Genomic DNA, 13,389 nt, shown 5'->3' with positions numbered 1-13,389 from the left:
GGCATGCGGTCTAATCCTTTAATTATTCTCATGGCTCTCCTCTGAACCGTCTCCTATTTACCAACATCCTTCTTGAATGGAGGGCACCAGAACTGGACTCTATTTCTCCCGGTGTGACCACTGCTGGCTATAGAGGTAAAAACATTTCCACTCCTACTGGAGATTCCCGTTTATGCATCCAAGGGTCACATTAGCCATTTTGGCCACATCATCATACTGGGAGCTCATATTCAGCTGATTATCCACCATGATCCACAAATCTTTATTATATTAGTCTGATCCACCACACAGAAGAGGCAGAGATGGGGGCAGAACCCAGCTCTCCTCAGTCCCAGTTCAGTGCCTCAGAACTAAGAGGACATCATTTCTCTTCCTATAACCCTCTGTCTCATTCACTGTCCATCCTTTGCACGGAATTAAGTTTAATCCAAAGCATGGAGGAGCTAGAGCACTTCAAAGAGAATACTGAGGAAATAATTTAACATTGACAAGACTATTTTCCCTTAACCTCATCCTCAAGCAGCTGATCAGCTGAAGTTAAGTTGCTGAAACTTAAAGAAATAATCAACCTGAGGCAGAGCAGGCAATGAAAAGTTTCAGCCCGAATAGTTGAGCGTTTGGAAAAATTATATAAGCAACAATAGGGAGCAACTTATCAGGGAAAGTGCTGGCAACTTCAACTATAGACGGTGCTACCGGCTCTGCATAGAAGGGTCCTTCCTGCATAGTCAGTCTGCCTTCATGCTAAGGAAACAGTGAAACTGACAATACAAAGTGTTGCCAAAACCTAATCTTTCAGTTGTACCCATTGTAAATTATACCTATAACTATCGCGCGCACACTATTTTCAGACAAACGTGATTTCTTTCAAGTGGCCATGCCCCTTTAAATGCTGTATCTCAAAAGTTACACACACACACACACACTCTACACTTGTGCGCTAATGTACGGTAGACTCAACAAGCGTTAGCCACTCATTGCAGTTCACCTGGTGCTGAAGATGATTTAGCTGCACTCATTGCAGACAATCCTTATAACAATGGGTCGCTTTGATAGTGTAGACATGGCTTTGGTGAAATCCAAATTAACGCAATTTCCATTGTAAAAGCATCAAAGGCTGACTGTCTAGTTATCAGTGTTTGGATTTAAGGTTTATTAATAGGCACACAATCTTTTCCATATGTTGCTGAAGACTTTTACAAGGTTATACAGTAAAGGAGGAAGATGTATTCGAGCTACCCAGCTTTGAGTACAATACAAGTGCATTACCAGTGCTTTATAAATAACAGATACAGTACCAAGTGCATGCTAGGTCTTAAAAGACCAGAAAGATGACAAGATCATCATCATAGAAAATCCCAAGGGGACATGCCTTCTTGCAGACTGAGTACCACTTGGATTGATCACTACCTAGGTCCTTAAGGTGGCATGGCTGGATATTCACTTTATGTCCAACACTGACAGTTTTAGTGCCACTGAAGCTTTTCTCAACCATGTGATCATCAGCCATGTAGTGACACTGAAGACAAGATGACACTGCTCTCATCTTGTGGTCAACTGACATCCTGCTAATTTAAGATTAGAATAGTGTTCCACAAAATGGAAGAAAAAGTTGTTTGCCCTGTGTTCAAGTTGTCTGAAAAGTTCCCATGCTCAGCTTGTTTACAGATAATTTCAGAAGCAGTGTGTTTGTCACAAGATTGGCTTGGGCACAGACAAGTTCATAAGCAATAAGGAAGCACACAGCTACCTGTTGGTTTGCCAATATTTATCCCTGCTTTTCTGTGTAGTGTTTACAGATGAACGGGTAGATATACCCACTTCCAAATGAATATTTCTTATATGAAGATTTTTTAAGCCAATAGTCTCATGGCAAAAGGCAGATTAATATTACTATTGCAGATACTGCTAATTCTAAATTAGAGACAAGACTGAAGAGCACATCCCCATCCTGAATAGTCTGCAAAGTGACTTGCACTCTCAGCACTATACAGATGGCTGTGCACGGTGATATTTCATTTATTGACATTGGGTCCCCAAAAGCCATGCAACTGTACAGAGGGATAATTCTAGTCAGCACTGTTTACTACAGATGAAATTTGACTGCATGTGCAGTCTGAATACTATAAAATAATCATTCCCCTTTCCTGTTCTACAGTAAATATTTAAGAACAACATTTATATCACAGAGTCACTCACTGGCTTCACTTATTTAGATATAACAGAATCAGAAGGACAGTGGCATTTTGTTTTACTCGGTAATATTGTAGGAAAAAATTAGTGACAGTAAATAGCTCACTACGAACTGGAATTGCTCAGGGATGTGCAGTCGCCTCTGCAATCTAGAGAGGACAGAAAGAGGCCGGTTGAGCATCGCTGGCAGTTCCGAACAGCATAAATTGGTGGGAATATGTTGAATCCTCCAGATTTACCCACCACACACACAGAGTCAGTCTAGTTATTCACCACAAGCCAGTGAGGAAACTCACATGTAACCTGGAGAAGCCACAAGAACACATCGGAAAACAACTACTGTACACCTAATTATAGGTTGAAGAGATTTTGTTTAAATATGTGGGTGAGAAAGAGAAAGTGAGAAAAGCTACTGTTGTCGGTTTTGGCCTTTTCTTTATTACTAGAAATGTCTCCCAGGAAGTTCTGAGGTTAATTACGCTACCTACAACACTGGAAAAACCCAACACAAACACACACCACACAGCCCTACGAGCAGAATATTTGCCTAAAGGAAGGCAAGACAGCACTATTGGCTCTTAGACTATTCACAGGATTTCAGCGTTGGTGAAAGGTGTTGGATTGATATCTTCTACAGACTAAAGCCCTCTACTTCTCAATAGGTCAGGCATAGCAGGAAAGCCTTTCCCACTAGTGTGTGTCAACCCTGATCTCTGGATGTGCAATCTTTGGGCTCTCTGCTGGGAGCACTAGTTGTGATATAGATTAAAGCTAAACTCATTTCACACAGGCCACCAAGCAAGTTACAGGCTTTTCCATCACCTCCTTTTTTGGATTTTTGTTATTTAATATCAGCATCAAGCAGCCTTTTGTTGGACATCACTAACTGACTGACTTATCTTTGTATTGGGTTACTGATGTTTTGCCATCATAAAAGGTACCAATATAGTGGAATTGTAAAGCTGCATGCAGTAAGGTGCTTGGCATGCCACAGATCTGCATTAAGGAATCTTCCATGCCACAAGAGAGAACATGTGGGTGCTTATGCGTGTACTGAAAGAGTACAAAGCAGGTACACAACCAACATGCTGTAAATGCAGGGTGGATCTGCGGGGCAAGCAATTTGCTTTGCCAAAGACTTACAGACAGTGAAAATATTTTCAAGAAGCACAGGAGTACTTGTGGCACCTTAGAGACTAACAAATTTGAGCATAAGCTTTCATGAGCTACAGCTCACTTCATCGGATGCATTCAGTGGAAAATACAGTGGGGAGATTTATATACATAGAGAACATGAAACAATGGGTGTTACCATACACACTAACGAGAGGGATCACTTAAGGTGAGCTATTACCAGCAGGAGAGTGGGGGGGAAAAACCTTTTGTAGTGATAATCAAGGTGGGCCATTTCTAGCAGTTGACAAGAATGACTGAGGGACGGTGGAGGCTGGGGGGGAATAAACAAGGGGAAATAGTTTTACTTTGTGTAATGACCCATCCACTCCCAGTCTCTCTTCAAGCCTAAGGTAATTGTATCCAGTTTGCAAATTAATTCTAATTCAGCAGTCTCTCCTTGGAGTCTGTTTTTGAAGTTTTTTTGTTGAAGAATTGCAACTTTTAGGTCTGTAATCGAGTGACCAGAGAGATTGAAGTGTTCTCCAACTGGTTTTTGAATGTTATAATTCCTGACGTCTGATTTGTGTCCATTTATTCTTTTACATAGAGACTGTCCAGTCTGACCAATGGACATGGCAGAGGGGCATTGCCAGCACATGATGGCACACTCTCAAAGAAACTGCGGAACCACCTGATCAACATCCTCTACAGCAAACAGGGAAAGATTAAGAATGAGCTCTCAAAACTGGATACTCTCATAAAAAACCAACCTTCCACACAAACTTCCTCGTGGCTGGACTTTACAAAAACTAGACAAGCCATTTACAACACGCACTTTGCTTCTCTACAGAAGAAAAAGGACACAGTATGCTAACGCTCTCACAGATCTTGGGAGACAGGCCAGTCCTTGCTTACGATCAGCCCCCCAACCTGAAGCAAATACTCACCAGCAACCACACAACAGAACCACTAACCCATGAACCTATCCTTGCAACAAAGCCCATTGCCAACTGTGTCCACATATCTATTCAGGGGACACCATCATAGGGCCTAATCACATCAGCCACACTATCAGAGGCTTGTTTACCTGTGCATCTACCAGTGGGATATATGCCAACACCCATTGTTTCATGTTCTCTATGTATATAAATCTCCACACTGTATTCTCCACTGAATGCATCCGATTAAGTGAGCTGTAGCTCACGAAAGCTTATGCTCAAATAAATTGGTTAGTCTCTAAGGTGCCACAAGTCCTCCTTTTCTTTTTGTGAATAAAGACTAACACGGCTGCTACTCTGAAACCTGAAAATATTTTGTTTCTACAAGTCTCTTCAACTAGATTAAGGAACAGTAAAGTGCAGTGCAGAGGTACCTAATGTAAATTTATTATTGGGAACTCAAGCCACAGAACGAGAGCTCTTTTAGAATATATCAAACCAGTTCAACTTCATATCCTGCTCTGTGCACATGAAACTGAACAAGCTCAATACTTTGGGCCTATTGAGTGCATGACTAACTCTTTATTAATGTGGCTAAGAATGGAGCAAGTTCTGCTCTCAGTTGTATTCATGCAGGTTGCACAGCTGTCAGGAGACCAGAACAAGACACGGCATCTCATGGGAAAGCCATGTATTCGAATTAAAGGACAAAGTCACCTAGACTTTTAAAAATTAAGTAAAAATAACACTCTGATAGAGTCCCCTTTAATCTTTTTTAAAAGATTCCTTTATGAAAAAATATAGATAGGTTTTCCAGGTGCTCTGCTGATATTTATACAGGTCCAAACGTATTTGGGCTCACCCCTCCTCTTGCCTCCATGCACTTGCATCTTCAGCAGGAGTAGCAAGGCAAAGCCTCTCTTCTAACCTCCTCTCCAGGACCTGCAAAGAACACCTGGAAACTGAAGTACTACTTCTCCCACAGTCCCTGCCCAAGCTCTCACTGCTCCACAGCCTGTAAAAAAGAAGGGGGCTCCCTGGCACCCAGATTTTATATTCCCTAGCATCAGAAGGGTCTAGAGAACAAGGGGACTCTGTGACCCACCAAGCTCCCATTGCAATCCAGCACTATAAAGATGTCTTGGGATTGAAGAAAGTGATTCTTAGCTTCTGCTATTCCCCACCTCAGTGGGGGGATCCTAGAAACAGGAGACAAGCTCCTGGAGCTAAACTCCAACTGCTACTGTGTTACTGGTAAATACTGGGGAAGAGAAGGCTCAAGACAAGAAGTCAACAGATCAGAGTGAAACTGACTATGCACCAAGTATAGACACTGACAGGCAGAAAAATGTTTTCCCTCTAATCTCAGTTTTAGCCATCTCTGCTGTAGTTACACGAGACTAGGGTAGAGGCAATCTTTTCAGACAAATGTGACTTTCAAGTCTATTACATCTTGAACAACTCTTTGTTCCCACATGCACAGAGATGGGAACTAATCATGTGCTGGAAAAAAAGCCTCTTAGAAAATACTAAGGTGCAACATCACCACTGCCAGAAGAAAGGCACCCGCCAGGCTCCTGCAAATTAATTCTGGCCTGCAGGAACATGCTCAGCAGTCCAAAGAGATGGATGGGAATAAGAAGTGACAAAGATGTAAGCAGCACCTGATGAGCACAGTACTCCAAACCTTTGTCAGAATATCACATGACCATGTCAGACCTATTTCTGGATTTAATTTGTTTCAGCAGAAAGGTGCCTTCATGAAGAGAGCTAGCACTGTAAGCTGGACTTTGTTTTTATACTGCAAGATCTGTATATGGGAAAATTCACATTTTAATCAGATTACGGGCTCTTGCCAGAAGCACATAAATCATGTGAGTGAATTGCTTTAATCATTGGGCTCAAATTATACACTACTTGTACAGTCTCAGATCATTTTCTAAGGAAGACTTCTTCAGAGACCTATAAGAAAGCTCCCTGAATGGAATACAGCAGCAGCAGCAATTCACTCAGTCCTACCAGTACTGGATTGGGGGGTATGAATCAGTGTTCACGCCGCACTGCCAGTCGGTACCCAGTGCAGGACAGGGAAGCTAATGATCCAGCCTGCGGACCAGATTTGGCAATGAATCCTGGTCACGTGCCACCTGAGGCATGTTGCACATATGCTAAGTAGTAGTACTGGATTATGCAACTAGCTGTTACATACAGATCAATGCTGGCTAAGCCGAAGTGTTAGTAAAAAAAAACTCAAGTCCAAAATATTTTAAAAGAGTGGCTAGAATACTCAGTGCCAAGCTGGAAAGTCTCTAGTTCTTATGGTCCTTCCTCAGCTCTCAACCTCCACTAGAAATCCTCCAGCCCTTCGTGTTCACTTCCTGCCTATTCTCATTTAAAGGGGCAATTAGTTTGCTAAACCAGTTATAACTTTAGTTCAAAGGCTTTCTTCTAATTTGCCACAGATGGGCTATGTACTGGGCTGACTTAGGGAGAAGCTATTGCAGAGGGTCTATAAAATGTCAATGGGTCTGGGGGTCTTCTAACTAGCCACCATAACCTTAACTGGCACCGTTTCCAAGGGCAGTGGGCATGCACCACAGCACCATGCTTTGAACCTTCATCACACGTGGGATGATATTTATATCTGATTCTTCCTCAAGTTTATAAGATCTTTCCATTCCCAGAGCGACCTCTCCAATTTCCTTTTTCACCACACTGGGAAAGATTGAACTGTTTCTGGCCTGCAGGTAGACTTCTTATCTCAGCTTTTTAATCTGCTCACTGGATAAAACCATTTCCCACATCCCTTGTGAAGTTACTTATGATTTTATCTTTGGGCTGAGGAAGAGATTTTCCACCAATGAGCAAACACTTCATTGTAATAGTGTTCTAACCAGCACCCCTAACACCAACATGTCAAGATTGACTGAAGCTATAATGCCAGTGTCCACGGAGGCTAAGAGGGTGAACACCTAAGAGTGAACAGACTCCACCCTGCACTCCCCCTTTGTTTCCAGGGAGGAGAAAGCAGACAGTGAGAAACACTGTACTGAGCCAGATAATGGAATCCGGCTATTAGATCATCTAGCCCATCTCCTGACAAATAGAGGGCTCACCCTCTAGACACTGGAGGATTCTAGTATTTTGCCCAGTCTAGCTTTTAAGAGTCACAAGTGATGGGGCAAGACTTGAAAAACTGACCAAACACCAACTAGATAGAGAGATCAGAAAGATGGCGTGGGGTGAGAGAGAAATCCAGGCCTCACCTCCCTAAACTGCTGCAATTCCTACAAGTATGTTGCCTTTGGACCCTGCTTGGGGGCACCATCTTTGTAACGCCATTATGTAGTTGGGGTCTCCAATAATTTGAGCCCCACTCCCTACAAGGAGTTTTTGGACTCTTCTCATTCCCTCAGAGCTTCCTGGATGCTGCTAATAGAGGGAGGAGAGAAGGATGAGGTCATTGCTATTCACCCTTCCCAACCATGCTCTAGGGACAGGTACTCCATTCTGAGTAACTCTGGGGCCTGCCACTACTGCTGCTTATCAGAGCTTCCTCGAAGACCTGCCATGTGAAGATAATGGGATTTTCATCACTTTCACTGCCGCTCACAGCAAAACTGAGTGAAGTCCTCAAGTGCTGCTTGGTAAAACTGCATGCAGCTGTTTAGGCTAGACTGTCTGCAGACTCAGGAAAATGGTACCGCAGCAGTTTACATGTGATTCAATTTTCAAAACTGTTCTTTGAATCATAGAATATCAGAGTTGGAAGGGACCCCAGGAGGTCATCTAGTCCAACCCCCTGCTCAAAGCAGGACCAGTCCCCAATGTTTGCCCCAGACCCCTAAATGGCCCCCTCAAGGATTGAACTCACAACCCTGGGTTTAGCAGGCCAATGCTCAAACCACTGAGCTATCCCTCCCCCCACAATGGCTAAAACCAGGTGTGTGGGGGGAGGAGTAGAGGAAGAAAGATCACACTCTGCAGAAGTTGATGAATGAGACCCTTGTGCTCATGAATGAGCACTTCCTGCTTGCCAATGTCAAGTGTGATTTTTTCCCCACGGGACATCATGAAACTTCCAAAATTCCCCTTGGGAGATCCCTCCACAATTTAATCCATCTGATTGCCAGAAAAATGTTTCTGATATTCAGCCCAAATTTCCTCTTACTTCCATCCCATGACTTCTAGTTACGTCCCTGTGCATACTGAGTCCTCTCTTTCCTTGAAGTTCATATCATGCCATTTCTCCCCATGCATTCTGGAGGCCTTTACTGACCTGGACAAGGCTGTTAATTAACTCTGTCAAGTTCATTTAATAAGGAAGCACAGCTCTCAGCCAATCCAACTGCAAAGTGGCTTTTGTCTATACCAGCAATCTTCCATTAATGTAGCAGCAACGGGTGCTGGTGCAGTGAGTTTCCAAAGCTTTAACCATCACATCAATCAGCATTTGTGTACAGCAGCTACAATGGTGGGAAACGTAGGAAAACTGCTAGTGGAGAAACAGAGGGTGAGACAAGGAGAAGTTCTATCTGGGAGGTATCCATCCCAAAATATGCCTGGAAGCAAAGGAACAGCGTTCCCATTCATAGGAATGCGAGTTCTCAAAACACATATGCACCCCGCTACTTCACTCAGTGCCCTGCCCTCACAGGATTTCAGTGGAGTCCTTATGGTGACAGCGTGCCATAACCATGTATTTGGGAATATTTCACAGAAGAATGCATGCAGTCAGGCTTAGGTCAAACTTTCTTTTGACAATGTTTTTAAAATGTTTCTGTGTGCTGCCCATCTACCCCCATTCCCGGTTACCTATTTTAACAGTCAGCACTTCAGGGCAGGGACCTGTCTATATCTAGTCATGTGGCACACTTGGAAAAAGCTATGTAAGTACCGAGTAAGCAGTTTTTCAAATGAAAACATTGACAACATTATTCTTTGCCCTGTATCTGCCTGGTGCTAGTCAAATGAGACTAGATCTCCTACAGCTTTAGGTCAGCCAGTGTGCTTTTTTTGGAGAAGGAAAAAAATTATCCACTCATTGTTTTAAGTCAGCAGCTGAGCCATAGCTTCCACAGACTCCTTGCTGTGTCCTAAGCATCACAATAATATTCTGCTGTCCTCCGACACTCTTAGGAAATTAAAAAGATTTAAAAAAAAATCAAAAGAGCAAGTGAGATTTTTGTTGCTTTGTGACAAAGCGTTTTCTTTTTTCTACTCAGCATCAAAAGCCGTAAAGCCTGCTGCCTGTATCGCATCTTGCTAAACAAGCCTCACATTGGTGAGGCCTCATCTGGAGTACTGTGTCCAGTTTTGGGCCCCACACTTCAAGAAGGATGTGGATGAATTGGAGAGAGTCCAGCGAAGGGCAACAAAAATGATTAGGGGACTGGAACACATGACTTATGAGGAGAGGCTGAGGGAGCTGGGATTGTTTAGCCTGCAGAAGAGAAGAATGAGGGGGGGATTTGATAGCTGCTTTCAACTACCTGAAAGGGGGTTCCAAAGAGGATGGCTCTAGACTGTTCTCAATGGTAGCAGATGACAGAACGAGGAGTAATGGTCTCAAGTTGCAGTGGGGGAGGTTTAGATTGGATATTAGGAAAAACTTTTTCACTAAGAGGGTGCTGAAACACTGGAATGCGTTACCTAGGGAGGTGGTAGAATCTCCTTCCTTAGAGGTTTTTAAGGTCAGGCTTGACAAAGCCCTGGCTGGGATGATTTAACTGGGAATTGGTCCTGCTTTGAGCAGGGGGTTGGACTAGATGACCTTCTGGGGTCCCTTCCAACCCTGATATTCTATGATTCTAAGCCTCACACTGTGCTCCAGAAAAGGAAGCCTAGAAAAATCTCTGATTTACTTTTTTAGATCTCTCTTGCAGCAAGCCACATGCAGTTGTTCCCTCCATTATCCTAGCAGTACTGATCAACTGAAGCAGAAAGTGCATGACCCGGCTGGGAGTCTCTAGAAGTGTGGCTACGACCACCTTTTACAACATTTGGCTTATTAAACACTGCCAACCCCATTAGATGGCATCTCCACCAATTTCTGTAGTAGATTATTTAAGTTCTACTGCCTCTAAAAACCCAAAAGAAATCAGATCATTGTGTTGTTACATCAAAATTTAGCTGGTTCTGTTAAATACTATGAATAAATTCAGTGTTCAGAGCCAGAGATACTCAGCATCTCTCTGAAAGGGACCCACAATGGGAGTTGTTGTCCGCTTAAGAACCTGGAATAGTTGCACCATGGTCATATGCAAAACTGAACCTAAAAATTGTAAAGTTATAATGAACTGTAAGTCAGCGAGCAAGAACAGATGCACAGGGATTTGCCCAGCAATGTGTTTCTGATTTTGTCAGTTTGAGACTCCCAAATTCATTTAATATTATCAGTAATAGCCAGGCCTCCTCAGGAGCTTGTTTCCAGCCTTATAATCACTTTCAAGCAGCCTTGAGAAAGCAGAGCTTTCTGATCTTGCTTTGGAAAAGATGAACTGATAACTTGACAGAAATATTTTCCTGTGACTGGAAAAGGTTCTCACAACTTATACGGGCTACAGGGGGGAGGTCAGAGGAAGAGCTTGAGTAAGCAGGGAATTGGACTAGATGACCTCCTGAGGTCTCTTCCAACCCTCATCTCCTAGGATTCTATGAAAGCAATGAAGACCAGGGATGCAAGAGAGGAGACCCCTCCCATCCCATTCTCTATGGGAATGAATATGAACATAACATTGTAGTTTATCAAAGGAACAGAGCCAAATGGATGCGCACTTTCCAGAGAAAGTTGTGGTTGGTGCACAGGACTAAAACCCAGACTTGGTGTGTGATCCCTGGGCAAGTCATTTAAAAGCCCTAGTGTCTATAAAATGTGGTTTACCATTCCCCTACCGTGCAGGGATGTTGCAAGGATAACGTCAAAAATGCCTGTGAGGCTACTCAGATATTACAGGGACAGGAGGGCTAAGAAAAGCCAACAAACCCAGGCAGCAATAGGCTTCTTGTCTGCTCAGATGTCGCCTCCTAGTATTTGGTTGGGAGAAGAAGGGTAATTTTTCCCTAAGACCCTGCATGTTGCTGATATTCCAGCACTCTCCTTTCAAGAGAGATGACAGAGAAAGCCTATTCAGTCCCATCTAGTTCATCTCAGTAACGAAAGACTGTGCCCTATTCGCCAAGGCTCAGTCCTGTGTAGACGAGGCACCATCCCCTGATGTCCTACTGCTAAGCAATGGGGCTCCCACCTCTCTCATTCCACAAGCTGCTGCACTGCACTATTCCCGCCCCACGCCCCAGGGGCAGCCCAGATTGCCCCTGCCATTAGTACATTACTTTTAATGCCCCTCCCCGCACACAGCCCCTCCCCGCCCGAGCTGCAGGGTCTTCCTCACCACCCAGAGCGCCCAGCTCCAGGGGCTCCCCACCCCAAGCTGCCCCCTTCCCGACTCCTGAAGAGTGAGCAGCAGGGCAGGCTCAGGGCAGTGCCACCCTGCAGAGCGGAGCAGCCCCAGGCTCGCTTCTTAGAAGGGGGCCCCCACAGGAGAGAGTCATAGAATATCAGAGTTCGAAGGGACCTCAGGAGGTCAGCTAGTCCAACCCCCTGCTCAAAGCAGGGCCAGTCCCCAATTTTTGCCCCATATCCCTAAATGGTCCCCTCAAGGATTGAACTCACAACCCAGAGTTTAGCAGGCCAATGCTCAAACCACTGAGCGATCCCTCCTCTCGATGCATGGAGGGATTTTGCCCAGGAAACATTATTGGGGTAGGGGGGGCGCTCAGCCCGGACGGGCGCCCCCCGGGGCAGTGCGGGGGGGGGAGGGGGAGGGGAGGGGCGCTCAGCCCGGACGGGCGCCCCCCGGGGCAGTGCGGGGGGGGGAGGGGGAGGGGAGGGGCGCTCAGCCCGGACGGGCGCCCCCCGGGGCAGTGCGGGGGGGGGGAGGGGGGGAGGGGAGGGGCGCTCAGCCCGGACGGGCGCCCCCCGGGGCAGTGCGGGGGGGGGGAGGGGGGGAGGGGAGGGGCGCTCAGCCCGGACGGGCGCCCCCCGGGGCAGTGCGGGGGGGGAGGGGGGGAGGGGAGGGGCGCTCAGCCCGGACGGGTCCCCGCCGGGCGCCCCCGTGGGGAGAGCCTCAGCCCCCCACCCCGCGGCATTCGCCGCCCGTTCACCTCCTGCCGAGTCCGGCCCCCCCCATCCAGCCTCCGGGCTGACGGCTCCGGCCTCGGCCGCGCTCTCTGCACCGTCCGGCACCTCCAGCTCCATGGCCGCCCAGAGCGGGCAGGCCCCGGCAGCTCCCCCGGCCCCGGCCCCGGCCGACGGCAGCAGCGAGGCGGACGCGGAGGAGAGCGGGGAGCGCGCCGGGCCGCGCGGACCATAGAGCCAGGAGCGCGGCGGCTAGAGGCGCCCTACGGGCCCCGGCGGCGGAAGGAGACCATAGAGCCCGCAGGAAGCGGAAGTAGCGAGCCCCTGGGCACAGAAACGGGGCCCCCATTGGGCGATGTGGGGCGGCGGGGGCGGGGCTGGAGAGCGGGACTGGGCCTTCGAAGCCCACGGAGCCGGGAGCGGGGCCGGGCGGGTCACCACGGCAACACGGCCTCGCCTTCCGCGGGAGGCTCTCATTGGCCGAGCGGCCTGGCCGGCTCCACTGCTCCCGTGGCCCCGTGCTGGGGCGTGGCAGGAGGGGACGTGGCATCGCCCCCAATGGCCCCGTGGCCCCGTGCTGGGGCGTGGCAGGATGGGGCGTGGCATCGCCCCCAATGGCCCCATGGCCCCGTGCTGGGGCGTGGCAGGAGGGGACGTGGCATCGCCCCCCGTGGCCCCGTGCTGGGGCATGGCAGGAGGGGACGTGGTATCGCCCCCAATGGCCCCGTGGCCCCGTGCTGGGGCGTGGCAGGATGGGGCGTGGTATCGCCCCCGTGGCCCGGTGCTGGGGCGTGGCAGGAGGGGACGTGGCATCGCCCCCGATGGCACCATGGCCCCGTGCTGGGGCGTGGCAGGAGGGGGCATGGCATTGCCCCCGGTAACCCCGTGCTGGGGCGTGGCATTGCCCCCGGTGGCCCTGTGGCCCCGTGCTGGGGTGTGGCATCACCCCGATGGCACCGTCCCCCATGCTCAGACGTGGCAGGATGGGGCGTGGCATCGCCC

General features: G+C 47.6%; 1 protein-coding gene across 7 annotated transcripts in view; it reads right to left on the bottom strand.

Annotated features, from left to right (window-relative positions):
• PIP5K1C (phosphatidylinositol-4-phosphate 5-kinase type 1 gamma) overlaps positions 1-12,645 on the bottom strand; it is a 73,925-nt gene extending 61,280 nt beyond the window's left edge. For all 7 annotated transcript variants that reach the window (XM_084614641.1, XM_084614642.1, XM_084614639.1 and 4 more), the window contains exon 1: positions 12,414-12,645. In XM_084614641.1, coding sequence (XP_084470767.1) covers positions 12,414-12,507 — 94 coding nt within the window. In that variant the 5' untranslated portion in view covers positions 12,508-12,645. The remainder of the gene's footprint in view (positions 1-12,413) is intronic.
• Positions 12,646-13,389: the final 744 nt, after the last annotated feature.

Source organism: Lepidochelys olivacea, assembly GCF_965140295.1.
Source record: "Lepidochelys olivacea isolate rLepOli2 genome assembly, chromosome: 25".
NCBI lineage: Eukaryota > Metazoa > Chordata > Testudines > Cheloniidae > Lepidochelys > Lepidochelys olivacea.
Note: the sequence above shows the minus strand (reverse complement) of the source record. Positions and strands in the feature narration are given on the sequence as shown.